This window comes from Moschus berezovskii, chromosome 3 (assembly GCF_049115385.1).
Source record: "Moschus berezovskii isolate FMDL1 chromosome 3, NW_MosBer_1.0, whole genome shotgun sequence".
Classification (NCBI taxonomy): domain Eukaryota; kingdom Metazoa; phylum Chordata; class Mammalia; order Artiodactyla; family Moschidae; genus Moschus; species Moschus berezovskii.
This window is the reverse complement of record NC_142462.1, coordinates 114,587,985-114,611,291: the sequence shown is the minus strand read 5'-3', so window position 1 is coordinate 114,611,291 and position 23,307 is coordinate 114,587,985. Positions and strand designations below refer to the sequence as shown.

At 49.0% G+C, this 23,307-nt stretch overlaps 1 protein-coding gene across 1 annotated transcript in view; it reads right to left on the bottom strand.

Moving 5' to 3' along the window:
- LOC129552715 (transmembrane protein 178B) overlaps positions 1-23,307 on the bottom strand; it is a 273,406-nt gene that overhangs the window by 23,946 nt on the left and 226,153 nt on the right. Inside the window, exon 3 of the mRNA XM_088831883.1 lies at positions 13,998-14,135. Coding sequence (XP_088688009.1) covers positions 13,998-14,135 — 138 coding nt within the window. The remainder of the gene's footprint in view (positions 1-13,997; positions 14,136-23,307) is intronic.

The window sequence follows — 23,307 nt, the reverse complement described above, 5'->3', positions numbered from 1 at the left end:
TCCATGGGCTTCTCCAGGCAAGTATATTGGAGTGGGTTGCCATAGCTTCCTCCAGGGGATCTTCCTGACCCAGGAAGATCAAACCCATGTCTCTTATGCCTGCTGCGTTGGCAGGCAGGTTCTTTACCACCAGCGCCACCTGGGAAGCCCTCCAACCCTGTACGCATTGCGCCTCATAGACATCCCAGCAGTAGGGGCGACAGGAGCCTCTTGAGGGTGGAACCCCCTCCCCCCCTCTCCTGGGTGTGGCTATTTCTGATGCTGCCTTTCCAGGTCCTCATTCTCCTCTCTGCACCCAGGACTGGAGAGAGGCCATTCATCCCTTTCACCAGGGCTTCCCTCATCCCTGTTTCCAGGGAGCAGCTTTTAAGGCTGACAAGAGGGGTCTGTGCATTTACTTCAGGAATGAGCATTTTTCTTTGATTGATGACTGATTTCAAGAGGCAGGAGCTTGGCAGCCAAGTTCCCTTTCTCTGAAGCTTGCACACCTCTGTAAGAACATCCTAGAAGAACCAGAAGGAGGGAGGCTTTTGAGGCTGCTTTAGAAATTACCTCAGTTTCCATGGCAATCAAGCTCTGTGGTGTTGCCACCACCTTCTGGGTCTTTCTGCTCCCACTGGAAAGGCTATTGGAGAAATCTCTTATTTCTCGACAATGATTCCAGGAGAGAGATGGTTTTGCAGCTTACCTGCGCCACCCCCCGCCAACTCTTCTTGGCTGCCCTTCCCCAACCCATTCTTGCTGATGGCCCATTGCATGGAAGCAAGAGACCCCAATTTGGGGCAGTCCTGTTAGTATTTATAACCCAGGAAAGACAGACTGTCAGGGTCCCAACCTGAGTCTGGGCTATATGTGTGCATGTCTGTGTTGGTGGAGGAATGGCAGCCAGGTAGGCACCAGGGTTGTGGAGAAATCACTCATCCTGAGTGGGACCCCAAATTGCCCACCCAGACTCAGCCTAGACACTGCACCACAACCACGCTTTACCATCTGTAGTAACCTAACCCTGTCATTCCCTTCCTTAGACCTTGACAATTCTGGATCTGCCCTGCCCATGCAAGGGGTTGAACTGCATTACAGGAACTTCTCAAGAGATCCATCAGTTCTTCCTTGATGGCTCAGCACATAAAGAATCTGCCTGCAATGCAGGAGACACACAGGAGACATGGGTCTGATCCCTGTATTGGGAAGATCCCCTGGAGGAGGGAGGGCATGACAACCCACTCCAGTATTCACGCCTGGAGAACCCCATGGACAGAGGAGCCTAGTGGGCTACAGTACATGGGGTTGCAAAGAATCAGACACAACTGAAGTGACTTAGCATGCACACACGGGCGATCCATCAGCTCTTCCATTTAAAGCATCAACAGACAGCATGAATGCTAAGACTTTTTCAATCCTGCTGTTTCCATCGATCTGGGATGTTATCAATATTCTCACCCAATCTTAATCACAGACCTGCATAGAAACATAAAGGTCTTACACCAAGGTTCCAAGTCTCAATAAATCCCAACCTTACCTCCCCAGTCTGAGACCCTGTCAGTTTTGGAAGATGCTCCTCTCCCTGTTGGCAGTACGCAATACACTCCGCCGTGTCTTATTAGCAGCTTGTGTCGGCAATGTTTGGAGAGCCAGCTTTTGATGTGAGGGAAGGGGGAACATTTGTTCTGTATGATTATCCAGTCATCAAAGGGCAAGGGGTGATTTTCAGCCCAGTAGACTCAGCCTCAGTTAGGGAGAAGGGCAGCTGCATGCAGAACAGGGAGGAGACCTGAGTTTTCAAGTTCTCTGGGAGCCTCTGTGGTGTCCTGGGATCAGGGAGTCTGGGTGTGGGGCGATGCTGGAGGTGGAGATGGCTGCAACATGAGCAGCTGTGTGCTGGCTTTAATATTCTGCTGTTGCCATCTTGAAATTCTTAATAATGTTTGAATAAGGGGACCACAAAGAAGGCTGAGCGCTGAAGAATTGATGCTTTTGAACTGTGGTGTTGGAGAAGACTCTTGAGAATCCCGTGGACTGCAAGGAGATTCAACCAGTCCATCCTAAAGGAATTCAGTCCTGAATATTCATTGGAAGGACTGATGCTGAAGCTCCAACACTTTGGCCACGTGATGTGAAGCACTGACTCACTGGAAAAGACCCTGGTGCTGGGAAAGATTGAAGGTGGCAGGAGAAGGGGATGACAGAGGATGAGATGGTTGGATGGCATCACTGACTCGATGGACATGAGTTTGAGTGAACTCCGAGAAATGGTGAAGAACAGGAAAGCCTGGTGTGCTACAGTCCATGGGGTCTCAAGACACAACTGAACGACTGAACAATAAACAACAAAGGCATCCAAGTTTTCATTTTACCCTGGTCCTCACAAATTATGGAGCTGGTCCCAGTTGGAGGGGAAAGATGTTACCAGGTGTGTGGCAATGCAGCATCTTGGGGGGTACATGACAGTCCTCCTACCCTAACCTGGCCACCCCAGGCATAGACATCATGCCCTCACTCACTGGAACTAGGCATGGCAGGCTGAAGAAGCCCCAGCTTCAGGGACCCCCAAAGGAAGCCAAACCACTGATAAATGTCACACAATATCCAATGATCGCCCAGGGGAGAAGCCCAGAGCAATCTGTGAAATAGACAGAGGGTAAGGCAGAATCAATCAAGCCCAGACCATGGCCTCCAAGGCCCTACAACATCCACCCAGCTTTGGGCGTATCTCCATCTCACTCTGCTCCTGGCACAATCCTCTCCCCTTGCTCAGCTTTTTCAGACCCAAGAAACTCATCCCCATCCCAGGATGTCCTCTACACCTGCTGTTTTTTCTTGCAGGGACTAATCTTTCCTGAGTTTTCCCGTGGCTCAGCATCCTCCCTTCATTCCCATCTCTGTTCACCGTAACCACCCCGAGGGGCCTCCATCCGCATTCACTAGCCCTTCACCTACAATGATGGCCCCCCAGAACTCTCTATGTCCCTCCCAGCTTAATTTTTCTCCATTGTTCTCACCCCCTGATATGAGATCATGTATTTACTTTATAGGACTTGCTTCTTGTGTGTTTCTCTAGCTAGAATGCAAGATTCATGAGGACTTGATCCTATTTCCTACCACAGCCCAAGGGCTTAATCAGTGTCTGGCACATAGTATACAGGCAATCAGTATTGAATGAATGCATGGGTAGGGTGAGAAATAATATCTATTCACCAATTGCATCTTCACCACCCTGTGCTGTGTGTGTCTGTGTGCTGTTGGTGGTGATGGTGACATGGGGCTGCTTAAAGCAAACCGCCCCTGAAGGTAGTCATTTTTAAAAAAAAGGAGCATCTCAGTAGTAAAAATAATAAGGTCTAGAAATTTATTGAGAACAATGGCACCTTTTTATATGAGTTAACTCTATAACAGTCTCAACTATGCCTCAGATGGGTATTATTATTAGTTTCATGTTACAGGTGAGAAAATGGAAGCAATGCATGAATTAGCGTCTGCTCAGGATGATGTGTAGTGGTGTGGCTGTGCTGAGTGCTTGATGGGCAGGTGACAGGCCATTCTGGCAAGGCCTCCACTGACCAGATTAGGGTATATAGAGCCAGGACTGCTTACCATTCTCCTCCAAAGTGCAAATCTGTAACAGAGGAGTTCCCACTGGGTGGTAAGAGCGCATGTGCTTTGGGGTCTATTTCAACTCTTAAGACAAAAATGAAGCCCCGGCCACACTGTCCCGGCCACTGCTTCTACATCAGGCAAGCATGCATGTTATTTCCTAATCTTCTTGACAAGGTGCCTCCTCCCCCAAAAGGTCTTTGTTTTGAATGCAATCATCCAATGCTAAAACATATTCAAATATGCACCTTCCAAAGGGCAAGATATATCCCAGGATATGAAGTAGTCTGTGAATCTCTGCTGAGGACTGTGAGAGAAAGGCTGTAAGACAAAAAGTCAAGAGAAGAGTTGTGACGTTGAAGTGAAATCTCACCTGAAGTTATAGAGGCCATTCAGCAAGGTAAGTAGATAGGCTTTATGCCCTTGTTGGTCATGACAGATTATAGACTCTCTTTTGCCTGTTAGAAGGGAATTCACTTGGGGTTATGTGTGTAATATCCACTACCACTTTAGTACCATTTACACAGAAGAGTAACAGCTATTATTTGCTGAGGGTTTCTTATAAGCTTGCATCGTGTTAAATCATTGGCTTATTGATTGTATCCTCTCTCCCCAGAATAGTATCTAACTTATGTGGTCACGCTTCTCTTAACTATGAGTCATGAATGTTGACACACAGTTCCTACTGAGCTTAGAGAAACTCAGTCCTAGCCACATTTCCGAGCAGTGCTGGCTCTCGGGAGGACAGTAGGGAGAGGCTGATGGGGAAGCTTGGATGTTGTCCTACTTCACAGCATCTCTAAAACGACTCCACTTACTGCCTGGAAGACACATTCACCCAGTCAAGACACCCATACCTTGGACTCTGCATTTTAGGCTTGTGTGTGTGCTTAGTCACTCAGTGATGTCTGACTGTTTGTGTCCCCATGGATTGCAGCCTGCCAGACTCCTCTGTCCTTGGAGATTCTCCAGGCCAAGAATACTGGAGTGGGTTGCCATGCCCTCCTCCAGGGGATCTTTCCAACCCAGGATTGAACCTGAGTCTCCCACATTACAGGTGGATTCTTTACCATCTGAGTCACCAGGGAAGCCCAAGAATGCTAGAGTGGGTAGCCTATTCCTTCTCCAGGGGATCTTCCCAACCCAGGAATTGAATTGGGGTCTCCTGGATTGCAGGCAGATTCTTTACCAGCTGAGCTACCAGGGAAATTTTCAGAATTGCTGGACCTTTATCAAGGTCTTTTTCTATCAGAAGAGGGGTATCTGGGGGTTTACTATACAACTGCTCTCTGGTGGGCTTGGTAGAGGGGTGTCATTGAGCATCACTGGCTTGCAGATGACTGCAGTCACTCAAAGTGAGCTTCTTTGGGAGCATCCTCTTTGCTCTCCTGACTGACCAGGGAGTTAGACAAGGTTACACTGTCGCAGGTGGAAGGAAAAGGACCTTTAATGACTTCCTCTTCCCATGAGAATTTCTGCCCTCAATTCTGGCCACCGTCTCCTCCACACACCCCTTTGTGCTTTGAGACGGGAGGAACAGAAAGGGAATGGAGACAGACTCTGAGACTGGCATCTGCTTAGAAGTACAGAATCGGAGCGATGCCACTGTGGGCAGATGTGTATGGCACAGGGGGTCATGGGGATCTCCCACACGGGGAGCTGGAAGCAGAGAAAGCAGGATGAGCTGTAAGAAGCCAGGCTGGCACCCCCGACTGGGCCCTGGTTCCATTTCTGCCACCAGACACCCATGCCTCAGCCTTTTCATTCTAGGCTTGTAAGTTTTCAGAACTGCTGGACCTTTATCAAGGTCCTTGTGACCTAGGACAGCCGACATAACTCCTCTTATCTGGAAATACAAGAAGGTCGAGCTGGATGGTCTCTAAGGCCCCTTTCCATTTCTAACTTTCTAGGAGTCCAAATTAAAGACAGAAAGTTCTTTCTGAGGTCATGTATAATTCATACCCTCCATCCAAAAGGAATTTGAGACAGACTCCAGGACTGTTCAAATAAAGATAAAAGGAGAATAAGAAACCCCATGGAAGAGGAGAAGGTCAGACTAGGAACAGAAGATAAGACAGGCTAATTTCTTGAAGGACTGCTGGTTTTAATCAAGAAAAAACAAAACACTTTCTCTGTTGTACATAATTCCCTCTTTTGATACATGCATTCGACAGATATTGGAGGCTGCAGACACTTTTCAGATCCAGGGGGTACCTTGGAGAGCAAGGCAGATAAGCTTTGGGGGCTCATGGAGCTGATGTCTATGCTGGTGGTGGGAGGGGTGGGGAGTTGGGGAATGTTAAAAAAAACACTGGAGACACCCAGGATCCAGGTCTTGATTTACCATTCTCCAACAGAAGGAACCAGGCTCCTTGGAGAAATGGCCAGTTCTAAGACGAGGGCAGGAAATAACACTAGATGAGCCTGTAGCACCTTGAAGTGCCCAAAACTAAGGAAGTGCTCACAAAAAGCGAAATCAAAAGGCTACATTGATGAGTACACCAAAGGGCACAGGGGCCAACTGAAAGAGCTCCCAGTGGCCAAAACTGGGACAGCTGGACAACAAAGGAAACAGAGTACTGAATAATGATTCAAACTATAAAACCAACATTCATGAGTCCACACTGATTTGAATAAATAATTTAAAGAATCTGCCTGCAAAGAAGGAGACCCAGGTTCAATCCCTGGGTCAGGAAGATCCCCTGGAGAAGGAACTGGCAACCCACTCCAGTATTCTTGCCTGGAGAATCCCATGGACAGAGGAGCCTGGCAGGCTGCAGTCCATGGGGTGGCAAAGAGCCGGACACGACTGAGTGACTAACGCTTATACTTTCAATAAACAGGGAAGAAGAGAGGCATCTCCCATGCAGAAGAATTCCAAATAGTCTATGTAGCTACTCTACCTAAAGGCAGAGAAAGCCCCCAACTGCTTAGGTGTGGACTGCGCCTACTGACTTCCTTCCAAAGAGGGCAGGATGGAAAGAGGAAACAGAAGAGTAACTCCACAGTGGAGAAGGCCGACACAGACTCCTTACTCCAGGGGATGAAGGGGAATCTCAACCATCATAAATCACGGGGATAGCACGTACCCTTGAAATGACATGATGAAAATGGCACCTTACCTGTGTGATCTTCTTCCCCAAACCCATAACCCAGTCTAATCACTAGAAGAAAACCAGATAAGGTCCAGCAGAGGAGCATCCCACACTACGCGTGACCAGTATTCGGCAAGTACTCTACTGGCAAGGTCATTAAAAACAAGGGAAGTCTGAGAAACAGTCATAGTCAAGAGGAGCCCAATGAGACATGACAACATAATGGGAATTTCTGGAAGGGACTCAGAAACAGAAAAAGGGCATCAGGTAACAACAGAAAAAGGAACAAAAACAACTCACTGTGGACATTAATGAATAAGAACGTACCAACATTTGTTAACTGTAATAAATGTATTGTACTAAAATAAGATGTTCAGTTCAGTTCAGTTCAGTTCAGTCACTCAGGCTTGTCCGACTCTCCGCGACCCCATGAATTACAGCACGCCAGGCCTCCCTGTCCATCACCAACTCCCGGAGTTCACTCAAACTCATGTCCACAGAGTCGGTGATGCCATCCAGCCATCTCATTCTCTGTCGTCCCCTTCTCCTCCCGCCCCCAACCTTTCCCAGCATCAGAGTCTTTTCCAGTGAGTCAACTCGTCGCATAAGGTGGCCAAAGTATTGCAGTTTCAGCTTTAGCATCAGTCCTTCCAATGAACACCCAGGATCGATCTCCCTTAGAATGGACTGGTTGGATCTCCTTGCGGTACAAGGGACTCTCAAGAGTCTTCTCCAACACCACAGTTCAAAAGCATCAATTCTTAGGTGATCAGCTTTCTTCACAGTCCAACTCTCAAATAAGATGTTAATAACAGGGAAAACTCTGTTCAAGGGCAAAGGGGAATATGTGAGTTCTCTGTATTATTTCCTCAATTTTTCTGTAAACCTAAACTGTTCTAAAAAAGAAAGTGTATTAAAAAAAAAAAAAAGAATCTGAAGGTCAGAAATGGAAGGAGTCACAGACTCTCTCTGCTCCTGGCTTTGCACAAGCAAGCTTCCATGAGTCTTACAACTTCAGGAAATGAATTTTGCCAACAGCCTCATGATCTTGGATGAGGACCCTGGTCTTAGATGAGACCCTGGCTTGGGTGGATTCCTGGACTGTAGACTGGGGAGGCCCTGAGCGGAGAATCCAGGCAGTTAAGCCTACCTGGAATTCTGATTCAGGGAAACTGTGCAAGATAACAAGGGTTGCTGATTTAAAAAAAAAAAAAGCAGCCCAAATCAAAATGCATTGACAATAAACATGTCATAGAGTAGTGGGCGTGCTGTAGAAAATTAATTAAAATGTAGAGAGTGACTGGGCAGCTTTGTAAACTGGATGGTTAAGACATCCCTCTCTGATGGGGTGGCTCTTCATTTGGGATCTCAATCCTAAGAGAAGCTGGTCATGAGGCACTGGTGGGGAAAGCACTGTGGGCAGAGATCGGGCAGCTCCAGGACCTTGCAGTAAAACTGTGAGATCCAGGAGAGAGGCGGGTGGTGTGGCAGGTGAGCACGGGAGAAGGGACAGGATGGGAATCGAGGGAGGGAGAAAGAGCCAAACTAAATGGGGTCTCCACCATGGACTGAATGCTGCGTGCTCCCAACTTCACATGGTGAAGCACTAACCCCTGAGATGATGGTACTAAACGGAGGGGCCTTTGAGAAGTGATTAGGTCATGAGGATGGGACCCTCGTGAATGGCATTAGCGACCTTTCAAAAGAGGCCCCAGAGAGCTCTCTTGACCCAGCCATCATATAAAAACACACAAGAAGGTACTATCTACGACATCTACGAATCAGAAAGCAGGTTTTCCCCAGACACAGGATCTGCCAGAGCTCCCTGCCGTCATACGAGAACACACAAGGAGGTACCATCTATGAAGTCTATAAACCAGAAAGAAGGTTCTCCCCAGACACTGAAACTGCCAGTGCCTTGATCTTGGACTTCCTGGCCTCCAGAAGAGCGAGAAACAAATTTCTGCTCTTTATAAATCACCTGGTCTCTGGTATTTGGTAATATGGCCCCAAGCTAACAGAGATAGCCTCAGAAGAAGGGTAAGGAATTTGGATTTTAAGTTCAAGAGTGAAGTTTTTGGCACACTGGTAGCAGATGAGCGAACATCTGATTTATAGTTTCAAAAATATTACACCAACTGCCCTGTGAAGGACTGATTGCCGGGTGACCAGTCTACACAGGAGGCTCCAGCGTCAACCTTGATGAAAGCTCGTGGCAGAGGACAGCTATCTTCCAGGAGTGTGGGAGGATGTGGGAGAGGAGTGCTGAGGGGGTGGGGCATGGGCTTTAGATGCTCCCACCCACCTGCAGACCTCTGTCCATGAGGCGGCTCTAGCTGCACCCAGTGAGTCAATTACAAGTGCTCCTAGTGTCACCTGCTCCCTCGCCACACTGTCCTTCCCCTGTGCCATCCTGTCCCTGTACATCTGAATCCCACTGGTGATTCAACCAGACACTCGTTTCTGGCAGTCGCACCCAAACGCTGCTGTGCCAGTCTGAGCTAGATTCTCCCCAGAGGCCTTGCCAAAGGGGAAACTGGATCCCACCCACCACCCCCGGCCTCCTGGCCCGACAGAGCTGCCATACTTAACTAATTGCCTCCTCCAGGCTGAGTGTTAATTAAACAGTTTGTTGCTAGTCATCTCCTGAGGTGCGGGGCGCCCTCTCTTTAAGCCTGGAAATAGTTAAATCCTGGAAAAGAGAAGCCCCCAGTGTGGGCCACCTCCATTCACGTGGAAACAGATAAAAGGTTGTGGACTGAAGTAAGATTTTGGCCCCGGCTGGGTCATCTAAAGCCAACTGCAATTCCATCTTTGGACTCTTCACTTTCAATTTACCTTTTTTGCTCTTACTGACCCCTTCCTTCCACCTGATCACCACACCTCCACACCCACACCCGGCCAGCTTGGGAGCCCTGTGGTGGTTGGTCGGGTTCCCAGTAGCTGTTCTCACTGGCCATCCAATTAAACCCCCTGGGCACTAGTCTGTGCTCAGCTATAGACTGAGCCAATCTGGGTGGTCCGTCTAGTCAAAGCTATGGTTTTTCCAGTGGTCATGTATGGATGTGAGAGTTGGACTATAAACAAAGCTGAGCACCGAAGAATTGATGCTTTTGAACTGTAGTGTTGGAGAAGACTCTTGAGAGTGTCTTGGATTGCAAGGAGATCCAACCAGTCCAACCTAAAGGAGATCAGTCCTGGGTGTTCATTGGAAGGACTGACGTTGAAGCTGAAACTCCAATACTTTGGCCACCTGATGCGAAGAGCTGACTCATTTGAAAAGACCCTGATGCTGGGAGAGACTGAAGGCAGGAGAAGGGGACGACAGAGGATGAGATGGTTGGATGGCATCACTGACTCAACAGACATGAGTTTGAGTAAACTCTGGGAGTTGGTGATGGACAGGGAGGCCTGGCATGCTGAGGTCCATGGGGTTGCAAAGAGTCAGACATGACTGAGCAACTGAACTGAACTGAAATGAACTGAATCTGGGTGAGAGCTAAAGCCGTGGGACATTTTGGTCACAAATATCTACCAACTTAGGGACAGCTCTGCTGTGTTTGTAAGGTGGCTGTCAGAGGGAGCTGACTCTCCAAGACTTTCAATGGGTCATCCCTAGTAGAGGAACTCACGGAGGACAGGCACCAGGCAGGTTCTGGTTCCAGGAGTAGTTAGTTGGTGCTGAGATGTCTCTTCATGACACACAGAGTCTTCCTGAGAAGGCTTTGTCTCTGGGCAGACACTTCACCTCTCAGCAACTCTGTGCTGAGCAGGGACAGGGAAGCACAGCTTCTACTCTGAGTCTGCTCCCTGCCAGGCTCTGAACTAAACCAGAGCCTGGCGTCAGCAGGCAGCAGCTGTTTTGGGCATCAGGACCACCGCCCTCCTCCCACTCCCCTCTCCGTGACTGTGTCTGGCTTCCTCGGGATGCATGCCTACTAAGTCTCTCAGTCGTGTCTGACTCTTTTCGACCCTATGGACTATAGCCTGCCAGGCTCCTCTATCCATGGGGATTCTCCAGACAAGAATACTGGAGTGGGTTGCCGTGCCCTCCTCCAGGGGATCATTCCAACCCAGGGATCGAACTCATGTCTCTCTTATGTCTCCTGCATTGGCAGGCAGGTTCTTTACCACCAGCGCCACCTGTGAAGGCCTCCTTGGACAGGGCACTCATTTGAAAAGGGAGAGGGTACACTTCCCCACCTAGAGTTTCAACTTCTCCCAAAGACCAGGGATCAAGGGATCCACTCTTAGTGGCTTTGGCCTTCTTTCTTGCCTCTTGGGGCCTGTCTGCAGGTCACCATGAAATGTATGGACACCCATCCCCTCCCCAGTGTCTTGCTATCTGTGGACACAGGTAACAAAGCTCCAGGGTGGACGAGACGGCTCTGCTCCTATAATAGGACAATGCTGCAGCTCTCGGGACAGCAGCTTCCCGGAGCTCTTCTGGATGTTGCCATTTCATCATGAACTGTGGTTTTCCCATTGAAAAGGCCAGCAGGGAGTCCATGTGCAGGGAAAGCTGGTTTAGCTGGAACCCTTGGTGATCAGGGCTTGGATGGGCCTCCAGGATAATAACCCATGCCCTGTGACAGCACTACCCTGTCTGATGCAGCCTAAGAGCTGGAGAAGCAGTCATAAAATGGGGCAGGGGAGCTGGGAAGGAAGATAACTTCTGAGAGGCCTTCCTGACTGGTTCATCCCCAGAACCGTAACCGTTCAGAGCTGGAGGACTCTTATAGGTCACCAGTTCCCCCAGCTCTCCCCCCACTGTCCCCAGTAACCGCACATTAGGGTCACCTCAAGTGTTAGGCTTGGATGAGTCTGGGCGAGGCCGCAGCATCAGTACTTTAAAAAGCCCTCCAGGCGATTTGACTGTGTAGTGATTACAAACCACTAAGCAGGGCTTCCCTGGTGGCACGGTGGTAAAGAATCTGCCTGCCAATGCAGGGGACACAGGTTGGATCCCTGACCCAGGAACATGCCACTTGTCTCGGAGCAACTGAGCCCCTGTACCACAAGTAGTGAGCCTGGGCTCTTAGGCCCGGGAGCCACAGCTTCTGAGCCCGAGGGCCCTAGAGCCCAGCTCCACCACAAGGGAAGCCACCGCAGTGAGAAGCCTGAGCGCTGCAACTAGAGAAAAGCCCAAGCAGCGATGAGGACCCAGCACAGCTGAAAGTAAATAAAAAAAAAAATAGAACCACTAACCAGGAGGAAGGGGATCAACACCATCACTCACTCCTCTATGGGGAGGGGTCTCGGGTCCCCATTCCAGCCTGAGGGCTTTCACCTGGCATCCCAGAGCCCTAGGCTTCTGGTGGTGCCCCAGCAAATGGGGGGTGGGAGGCACCCTCCTGTCCCCCACCCTCTTCTGGGAGAGAGTTCCCACCCAGGTCTCAGGTGAGTGGGGAGTGTCCTAGGGTATGATGTGTGTCCCACCTGCAAAGATCACCGGGGCCCCGCACTGCCTCTGTCTGGAAACTGTCAGAGCTGGGAGGTGGGATGGGAGGAGGGCTGGCCTGGAGGGATGGGGGAGGGAGCAACGTGCGGGAGGTGGGAGCACCTCGGAAGAGCGGAGATGAAAGAGCGTCAGCTCCCCCAGCTCCTGGATTCCTGCTCTGCCCGAGGCCTGTTTGCTCAGCTTTTCGCGGATTCCTGGGAGGCCTCTCTAGAGCCTTCGAAAAGCCCCGTTTTACTGGAGCCTGTCTTTATACAACCACAAGAGCCTTAGAGAGAACACGCGCTACAAACAGAGCCACTCCGCTTTGATCTTTTCACGTTTCGGGGTCCACGGAAGATTTTTGACTGGAAGATGGAAATGAAAAAGATTCTGCGCTGCTAAAACCAAGCATGGTTTTAGCAAGTGTGACCAAGGCCAGGTGTGACCCTTGCTTCAGTGAGGAGGACGCCAGGGCGCAGAAAAGGTGGTGGGGCTGGTTTTGGGGGGGGGAGTTCTCTCTCAGTGGGGGATAGAAGGAAGGGTGAGGGACCCACCCTTGTCTCTCCCTCCCCTGGCCTCTGCCTCAGTCCAGTTGGGACCCACAGGGGAGGTGGTGCTGGGCGGGGATGGCTAACTCTGGTGACAGAGAATTTGAGATTTGGGATGTCTTTTCTTCAGGGGGATAAGGATAAACAGTCCAGCGCCAAGTTGAACCCAACAATTCTCCTCCTTCTCTTCCAACCCACAGCTCACCAGCCCCCAGATCTCTCTGTCCATCCAGGACAGTCACCTCCAATCTCCAGCAGGACACCACGCCCCTCCCCACCTCCAGGACCTGATCAGAGGTCCCAAGTCAGGCGGTTCATGCGGTGCATGACATCTAACACTGGCTTCCGTGGATGGGACTCATTATTGCCGTTGTTCAGTTGCTCAGTCGTGTCCGACTCTCGGAGACCCCATGGACTGCAGCACGCCAGGTTTCCTGTCCTTTGCCATCTCCTGGAGTTCGCTCCAACTCACATCCATTGAGTTGGCGATGCCATCCAACCATCTCATCCTCTGTCGTCCCTTCTCCTCCTGTCCTTACACATTTCCCTGTATACATTTTCAATTCCTTCTGCATAAGCCCAATTCCCCTTCTTCCTAACTCCATGCAATTTGTCCACCCACCTCTCTCCAAGGAATGCCTATGAAGGGCACACTCACGGTTAGTTTTCGCTTTGGATTGAGGCTCAAACCAGGAGATCAAAAGGCACACTTGAACTCTTCAGGGAGAAAAGAGGCCATACAGACTGTGAATAAGCTTTTACTTCCCCTGGATAAGAACCTGTTCCCTCACAGCTACACAGCTCTGCTTATGGACCACCCATCAAAGGGCTGGACTGGTCCTATGGCCACACCAGTGACAGAGGGTGAAAGAGACATGTGACAGAAGGTTTAGCCTTGCCTCACCCACTTTAGAGCCTCATTGGAAATGGGAGCAGCAGCCGTGGGACCCAGGAATCAAGGGTGGAGGTAGGCTTTTGAAGAGGAAACTGTCCAGACAGCAGTTGCCTCCCGCCCCACAGTATATACCATGCACACACTACGTGCTCAAAATACCCAAGGTCCCCCTGGGTTCACACTCGCTCCATATCCGACACCTGTTTCAATGCCATCACCACCGTCTCTCGCACACCAGGTGGGAGACGCCAGAGGGCAAGGACCAGCAGTGGTGAGCAGCTGAGAGGAACTCAAAACACACTGCTGGAACGAGTGAAGGGAAGGGGAGTCGTCCCAATGGAGTCTGGGCCTCCATCCGCATGCCCACCAGCTGTTCTCTCAGAATGCCAGTTACCAGGACCTCCCAGCCCTCCGCCCCCGAGCCTTACCTCCCATGAGGAAGAGCAGCCCGGCCACATACTGCATAAGGCCTCGGTCCCAGCAGCAGCCCAGCACGCCGATGATCCAGCCGAAGAGGATGATGGCCACCGCCATGCCCATGAAGCCGGCTGTCATCCTGCGCAGGTCTGTGGGGAAACAGGTGGGTACCAGTTAGCATCAGAGCCTGGAACTCAGGGCCCGGTGTACCCCAACCCTGGGCCAGGAGGAAGGGGGGAGGGCACCACAGGGGCCCTTTGCAGACAGGTTGGCACAACTGAGCTTCCTTTGCAGAGGGCAGAGCCCCCAATGGCAACCGTATTTGTTTAGTTGCTTAGTCATGTTCGACTCTGTGAGACCCCATGGACTGTATAGCCCTCCAGGCTCCTCTGTCCAGGGATTCTCCAGGCAAGAATACTGGAGTGGGTAGCCATTCCCTTCTCTAGGGGATCTTCTGGACCCAGGGATTGAACCTGAGTCTCCTGCATTGCAGGCAGATTCTTTACCCCTGAGCCAGCTGGGAAACCCCAGTGACTATATCCTTGAGTGCAAACACAGCTAGGACAGTCCGGTCCATTCGCGGAAGGAGAGATCACCACCATAATAGCTGCCATTTCCTTTGCATTTCCTCCTTTGTGCTGGGTGCAGCACTGTTCTTCCCAAGCATCTCTCCCAACCTTCTAAGACAGCTATTGTCTTTATCCCTATCTGGAAAATGCAGCAACCCATGGAAAGCCTACAGAGAGTGGAGGACACGGCATCAAACCCAGATCTGTGCGGCTACCAGGTCCTAACCCAGCATCACTCACCCTTCAGGGAAGTGAGAACCAGACAAACGGGCCCTTAGAGCTGGGCTGGGTCTTGGCACGTGCCAAGGACTCTATCCCTCCCATGCAGGGTTTGCTGGTCTCTCAGGAGGTCAGGGGTGAAGAGGAAGCTGTATGACGTTCCGTACCCTTCTGCCTGACTCCATGGGGCTCAGCTTCCCCCGCACGTGTGATTGCAGGGTGGGAGCCATGCTTCCTGCTCTCAGGCTGAACCCTGAGGAGGCTCCCTCAGCTTTCCTGATCAGGCCCTTCTCTGTCCATGCTCTGCCAACCCACCAGACAAAGCCTGGCATGCAGGACAAGGAGGGATGTCTGGAAAGGTGATTTCTTTTATTAGTTTTTATTGGGGTGTTGCTGCTTTACAGGGCTTCCCTGATGGCTCAGTGGTAAAGAACCCATCTGCCAAGGTAGGAGACATGAGCCGTGGGTTTGATCCCTGGCTTGGGAAGATCCCCTGGAGGAGGGCATGGAAACCCACTCCAATATTTTTGCCTGGAGAATCCTATGGACAGAGGAGCCTGGAAGGCTATAGTCCACAGGGTCAAAAAGAGTTGGGCCTGAGTGAAGTGACTTAGCACATGAATGCTGTGTTAGTTTCTGCTGTAGGCAAAGCGAATCAGCTATATGTTTACATGTATCCACTCTTTGTTTTTTTTTTTTTTGTATTTCCTTCTATTTAGGTCTGGGAAGGTGGAATTTTTAGCAGAAGGGAGACAGCAGAGCTGCTGATATGCCTCTGTCAGCCTCACTCAGGATCTTGCTAAGCTTCCTCCCAGCTCCAGCCCTACCCTCTGGTATATCCCCCGCTTCCAACCCTACCCAACGCACACTCCTTTTCTGGAATCTGGCTTTCTTCCTTCTGGGTAACACCCCCAATCAGGCTCCACGCAGGAGCCGTTTGTCTGGCCTCTGCCCTGGGGGATGGGGACTGCAGAGTAGCCTGGAGACCCCGTGGGCATTCCCTTCTCTTGAAGGAAGGATGAGGAGGTAGCAGGGGGCGGGGGGCACTGGACAGCAAACGACATGAGTCCCCCCATCCAAGCAAGCACTGACGGTCTCTTCTCATCCCCGGGGAAACAAACACCCAGGTTTCTGTGGGGAGCACTTCGTGCCTCTCTCGCACTCCAGTCTCCCGGATGGCAGAGTAAACAGAGGATTCCAGGCACAGTCTGGCTTGAGACCTCCTGCCCCTTCCCCACCTCCAGAGCTGGCTGTGGTCCATGCCCCTGGTCCTGACACTGAAGATCAGAACCTGGCAGCCCCCTCCTCAACCCCCGGGGAGGAAGTTGGCTGCGGGGTGGGGAGGAGAACAGCAGGTGAGCCTCCCTGTGATGAAGGGGGCCTGACAGAGCCCTGCCACAGAGGCAGACGTTCACAGAGAGCCACGAGTAGGTTCCTGCTCTACTGAGTTCTCCTGGGTCCTTCCCACCCCTGCTGACCCCGGAGTGCCAGCCCAGCAAGAGAGCAGTACACCTGTTACAGTCACTCCCGCGCACTGCCAAGGAGGCCTAATTATCAGGCTGCACTGATTGCTCAGATCGCTAAACACGCCAGAGGAAACTTTGTTGAGGACGTGTTCAATCCCAGCACTCAAATGTGTGCCAGGCTTCCTGAGTGGGCTCCATGCTCAAGCATCCACGGCTGGCTGGAAAGAAGGGAGGACCTTCCTGCCAGTTGGGCCATACTCCCTTCTCTTTCAACTGCCTGTGGTCACCCCAGCCCTTCCGTCATCCCACAGCCACGAGCCTCAGTCCCTTGGACACTTTTTCCATTGTCACCGCAACAGGCTCCAGGCAGCCAGCTCTGGGCTGCCTCCTTGGTGGGAAAAGGTCCCTTCTCGACTCCACTGGGACTGATTCCTGGCCACGGGATACTCTCTGCCACGGGGGGCTCATCCACTCTCCACTGAAGTCAAGGGCAAGGAGGTGATGGGAATGGGAGACGAGAGGCCAGGGTATTTTTAGTCTAAAGGAGATTTATTCATATCCCCTTAAACGGTTCAGGAAATTTCTCTTCTATGCCCCTGTGAAACCACTGGCTTCCTTTTCAGTAACAGGGGGCTTTCTAGGAAGACTCTCCTAGAATTTCTAGGAAGAATCTCTAGTGGCGCTAGAGAGGACAGCCCTGCAGAAGCCACAGAGCCCCTTCCTGCCACACTTGGTGGGTTCTGGCCCCTGGGCTAGGCAGACCCAAGGGAGCAAAGGTGCCACCTGGGGGACTGGATAATGGGTCCCTGTGAGCTCTGTCTACTTGGGCTGGGGATGGAGAAGAAGGGTGGACAGGAAAACAGAAATGCAAATCATTACAAGACGGAAAGGTATTGCAGGTGGAGGAGGAAAGCCAAGTGCTTCACTTAGGAGAAAACAGAGCAAAAGGCAGAGACAGAATGGAGAGAATAATTCCTCTTCCAAAAGCCCTGAGACAGACCACAGTCATCTGTATTCCCAGGTCAGGGAGGGCTGTGCCTCCAACACAGACGATGTGCACTCCGCTGTCTCCCAAAGCCTTTGTCAACAAAAGCTGAGGGTCAGGCTAAGTTGTTGTTCTAGAAAGAAGGATGAAAACCAGAGGTCAGGCCTGAGCATTTTCACTGACCCAAGATATTCACCATCACCCGGTGAGCCTGATTTTGCTAGAGCCATGTACGTACAGCTGTTTATTCTGCCCTCAGACCCACATGGTAACTCAGGGCAGCTACAGCAACAACTTACAGGTAGGCGGGACAAGAAATATTCCTATTTTACAGGATTTAGAGAAGTTAAATAATTTATTGATCAACAGGCTCAAACCAGTGAACGAAAAAGGAACGAGTTGGGTTACTGAGTTGTGTGGGAAAATGAAATTAATAATCTAATTAAAGACCTACAGGATCATCATCACAGATGGAAAATGTAACTAGCATTTTTCCTTCCAAATAAAGCCAGGTTTAGAGTTACAAGAATTTTTTAAAAGACAGAAATTCACATGGAAGGGGAAATCAGCAAGGAAGATGGCAACAACAGAAGACTGGAAGCTGCAAAACTGAGGGACAGCATAATTTCTCAATGGACCTAACAAGCTAAGACCAGATCCAGCGGAGGGGTGGGAGAAGCTGAAAGCCATCCTGCCAAACCCCCCGAAGGCTCAGGAACTGGCATTAATCACTATGCATCAGGAAGTCAAGCAGAGGGGAGGGAGATTAAAACAAGGATTTTGAACAAGTTGTTTGGGATGGAATGAGAACCCTAGCTCCCCTCAGCCACTCCACACCTCTGAGGAATAACCCCTTTCCCCCACCCCCAGGGTGGAGAGGGAGTACTTAGGACTGGGAGTCGATAGGCTCAGATGACGACTGGTCAGCACAACTGAGGGTCATCGCACACAGGGCAAGTAAGTGTCTATGCACCTACAGAACGGCGAATGCTTACCCTTGAGACCCCAGACCTCTTCTGCCTGGTTCCCAGAAGCAGACTGCTGCGCCTTTGCCCTATAGCCTGGAAGCTGGGAGAGACCGTTCTGGTGAAAATATCGAGGCACGAGAAAATATCGAGACACATTACTATTTGTGTGTGGGGCGGGAGGCAGGGAGGTATAAGCAGTCCCTCCAACTATCTACAGCGAAGCTTTCCATTGACAAGCCCACTTCCCACTTAGGGCTTTCAGGCAGCCCCAAACAGTAAGAAAACCCATAAGCTGGAAGAAAAAGAACTTGAAGAAACAAACTGGCAGGGAGGAGAAATTAAAGATTATTATTGGAAATATAAATCAAAATCACGATGAGATATCCTATCACACCTGTCAGAATGGCCATCATCAAAAGACCACAAATAACAAATGTTGGTGAGGATGTACAAAAAAGGGAATCCTTGTACACTGTTGGTGGGAATGTAAATTGGTACAGCCACTGTTGAAAACAGCATGGAGTTTTCTTAAAAAAACTAAAATTAGAATTACCCTATGACCTAGCAATTCCACTCCTGGGTATATATCCAAAAAAACAAAAACACTAAATTTGAAAAGATACATGCCCAAGGCTCATAGCAGCATTATTTACAACTGCCAACATATGGACGCAACCTAAGTGTCCATCAACAGATGAACAGATAAAGAAAATGTGCTATATATATGTGTGTGCGTGTGTGTATGTATATGTACATACACGCACACACATATATATACAAACACACACAATGAAATACTATTTAGTATTCCAAAAAGAATAACAAAAGTTTGCCCTTTGCAGCAACATGGATGGACTTGGAGGGCATTATGCTCCAAGTGAAACAAGCCAGAAAGAGAACACCAAATACTGTATATCACTCATAAGTGGAGTCTGAAAAATACAACAAACTAGTGACTGTGACAAAATAAAACAGACTCAGACAATACAGAATAAACTAGTGCCTATCAGTGGGGGGATAGGACGGGGAATACAGGGTTGAGGGGTGGGGAAACAAACTACTGGGTGTAGATAGGCTCAAGGATACACTGTATTTACAACAAGAAGAATACACTCAATATTTAATAATAACTGTAAATGGAAAATAACCTTTAAAAATTGTATTAAATTTTTAAAGTAAAATTTTAAATCATTATAAATATCCCCAAGAGACAAGATAAGAAACAAAGTTTGCTTCCACGACATAAGAACAAGAGACTATTGAAAAGGATTCTCTGAAGAACAAAAATAAAACCTTATATTAATGGAATCAAAATCATTAAAATTTATATTATAACATCAGTTCTAACTTATGGAGTAAGAGTCCAATCTTGTTCCAAAATATTTAGGAGTCTTACAAAATGCACACAGTACAAGGAAATGAAGGAAGAGAAAATAAAGAAATAAAAGAAGATGAAGCCAGATATCACATTCTCACACAAAATTTGGACCCTGAGGTCCTTAGAAAGATTATTATGGTCACCATATTTGTACTTAAGGCATTAGATAACATTTTCATTATCTTTAAAGCTTTGGTGCTTTTTATTCGTATTTGAGAAAATCCCAAAGGCACTCTGCCTATGGAATGACTCACATACAGATGGCCCCATTCCACCCCGCCTGTGTTACCCCATGTGTTAATTCCATTTCTTTAGGAGTGAGAAACTGCCTTTTAAAATTCTTTGTGATTGTTCACTGTGCCCACAGCAGTACTTTGCACCTGGGAATTTACACAGCTTGCACAGTTAACCACTGAATGATGAGGGGTTAAGAGGCGCCAACCCTCTGCACAGTGGAAAATCCACTTATAACTTGTAGTCACTTACAGAAGACGGAAGGTTCTACATCCAGGGATTCAGTCAACCACTCATCTTGTACTACTGTTGCATGTACTCTTGAAAGTGAAAGTGAAGTGACAGTCACTCAGTCGTGTCTGACTCTTTGCAATCCCATGGACTATAAAGTCCATGGACTTCTCCAGAATACTGGAGTGGGTAGCCTTTTAAAATACCTGCAAATAAGTAGATCCATAGAGTTCAAACCTGTGTTGTTCAAGGGTCAACTGTTATTTCTTTCCCCATGTCTTCCTGCTTTTTTGTAGAAAGAAGGGGAGAGGGAAGGGGAAGCGGAAAACCAAACTCATCCATCTGAAGCCTTGGAAAAATACTGTGCAGGGTGGACAAAGAATAATCCCCTTAGAAAGAATTTGGAATGTTGAGCTGGACTCTGTAGGAAAAGGCTGAGATAAAGAAAAATCTTCCCATGAATCCTGTTGGGTTTGAGTCTAACATCTGTCTTCCACGATCCTAATGTTTGAGAGTCCAGTGTTCAAAATGACAAAGGTGAGTTCTAATCTTTTTAGAAAAAGAACGCTGACAGCACAGTGAGAAAGAGTGGGCAGAGGGGGTGGATGATGAGGGTGGTGGAGGAAGAACGGCCAGGAGAAGCATCAAATACAACCAGAAAAAACAGCTCTCCCTCGTGGAAAAACTTTGATTTTGAAGTTTACACTCCTATTAACATTTAAATTGAAAGATATTGCTTGCAACTCTACATGGGAAACCAGGACATCTGCATTTAAATAAACACGACTCAGAGAAGGAAAATATATGTGGGCCATGAATCTCTTTCTATTTGCTCTTTAAAGACCTTGTACAAAAAAACTGATGAGGATTGGAATTTTTTTCTCATTCAAAAAACAGAAATGGTGAGAATAGGTCTGAGTTAGAACTTGCTGTGTCAGTGAAGACAGGAGATGGGAGGGCGGACACTGTGTTAATGGTCCAGGGTCAAGAGCCTGCGAAACCAACAAGGTCATGGTCCTTCTCTGCTGGCGATAAGGGGCACCTCTGGGCGACAGGGGTGCTGCCTTGGCTACAAAGGTGGAAGAGTATCCGCTGCCCTGGGAGCCAGTCATGCATTTGCAAATTAATCAGTCCCTTTGGGGTGCAAGGCGACAAATGAAGGGGAGAGGATGGTGGTGAGGACAGAACTCGGTGTTCTTGCCCCAGGAGGGCAATCTGAAAGTAAGAAGTGGAGAGAAAGGGTGGGCAATGAGCATGTTAGCTGTGGCATCAACTCAGGACAAGCTGATTCACAGGGGAAGGACTATTCCAAGAACCAATTACTGCAGAGCATCTGTCTCTAAAGGAAGAGGGGGTTTTGGTGCTGGGGCTTCCCTGGTGGCTCAGAGGTTAAAGTGTCTGCCTCCAATGCGGGAGACCCGGGTTCGATCCCTGGGTCAGGAAGATCCCCTGGAGAAGGAAACGGTAACCCACTCCAGTATTCTTGCCTGGAGAATCCCATGGACGGAGAAGCCTGGTAGGCTACAGTCCACGGGGTCACAAAGAGTCAGACACGACTGAGTCACAGAATGGACGGAATCTCATAGAGGGCTTCCCTGGTGGCTCAGTGGTGGAGTATCTGCCTGCCAATGCAGGAGATGTGGGTTTGATCCTTGGGTCAGGAAGATCCCCTGGAGAAGGAAATGGCAATTCACTCCAGTATTCTTGCCTGGGACATCCCATGGACAGAGGAGCCTGGAGGGCCACAGTCCATGGGACCAAAAAAAAAAAAAAGGATCAGATACAACTTAGCGACTAGACAACAACAACAAATCACACAGAGATTCAACAGATGGGGATGGAAGCATGGATTCTTGGAACCAGGCTCACTTCAGTTCAGTTCAGTTGCTCAGTCGTGTCCGACTCCTTGCGACCCCATGAATCACAGCACGCCATGCCTCCCTGTCCATCACCAACTCCCGGAGTTCACTCAAACTCATGTCCATCGAGTTGGTGATGCCATCCAGCCATCTCATCCTCTGTCGTCCCCTTCTCCTCCTGTCCCCAATCCCTTCCAGCATCAGATTCTTTTCCAGTGAGTCAACTCTTCGCATCAGGTGGCCAAAGTATTGCACTTTCAGCTTTAGCATCAGTCCTTCCAATGAACATCCAGGACTGATCTCCTTAGAATGGACTGGTTGGATCTCCTTGCAGTCCAAGGGACTCTCAAGAGTCTTCTCCAGCACCACAGTTCAAAAGCATCAATTCTTCGGCGATCAGCTTTCTTCACAGTCCAACTCTCATATCCATACATGACCACTGGAAAAACCATAGCCTTGACTAGATGGACCTTTGTTGGCAAAGTAATGTCTCTGCTTTTTAATATGCTGTCTAGATTGGTCATAACTTTCCTTCCAAGGAATAAGGTCTTTTAATTTCATGGCTGCAATCACCATCTGCAGTGATTTTGGAGTCCCCCAAAATAAAGTCTGACTGTTTCCACTGTTTCCCCATCTATTTCCCATGAAGTGATGGGACCAGATGCCATGATCTTAGTTTTCTGAATGTTGAGCTTTAAGCTAACTTTTTCACTCTCCTCTTTCACTTTCATCAAGAGGCTTTTTAGTTCCTCTTCACTTTCTGCCATAAGGGTGGTGTTATCTGCATATCTGAGGTTATTGATATTTCTCCCAGCAATCTTGATTCCAGCTTGTACGTCTTCCAGCCCAGCATTCCTCAAGATGTACTCTGCATATAAGTTAAATAAGCAGGGTGACAATATACAGCCTTGATGTACTCCTTTTCCTATTTGGAACCAGTCTCTTGTTCCATGTACAGTTCTAACTGTTGCTTCCTGACTTGCATATAGGTTTCTCAAGAGGCAGGTCAGGTGGTCTGGTATTCCTATCTCTTTCAGAATGTTCCACAGTTTATTGTGATCCACACAATTAAAGGCTTTGGCATAATCAATAAAGCAGAAATAGATGTTTTTCTGGAACTCTCTTGCTTTCTCCGTGATCCAGCGGATGTTGGCAATTTGATCTGTGGTGCCTCTGCCTTTTCTAAAACCTGCTTGAACATCTGGAAGTTCACGGTTCACATATTGCTGAAGCCTGGCTTGGAGAATTTTGAGCATTACTTTACTAGCGTGTGAGATGAGTGCAATTGTGAGGTAGTTTGAGCATTCTTTGGCATTGCTTTTCTTTGGGACTGGAATGAAAACTGACCTTTTCCAGTCCTGTGGCCACTGCTGAGTTTTCCAAATATGCTGGCATATTGAGTGCAGCAGTTT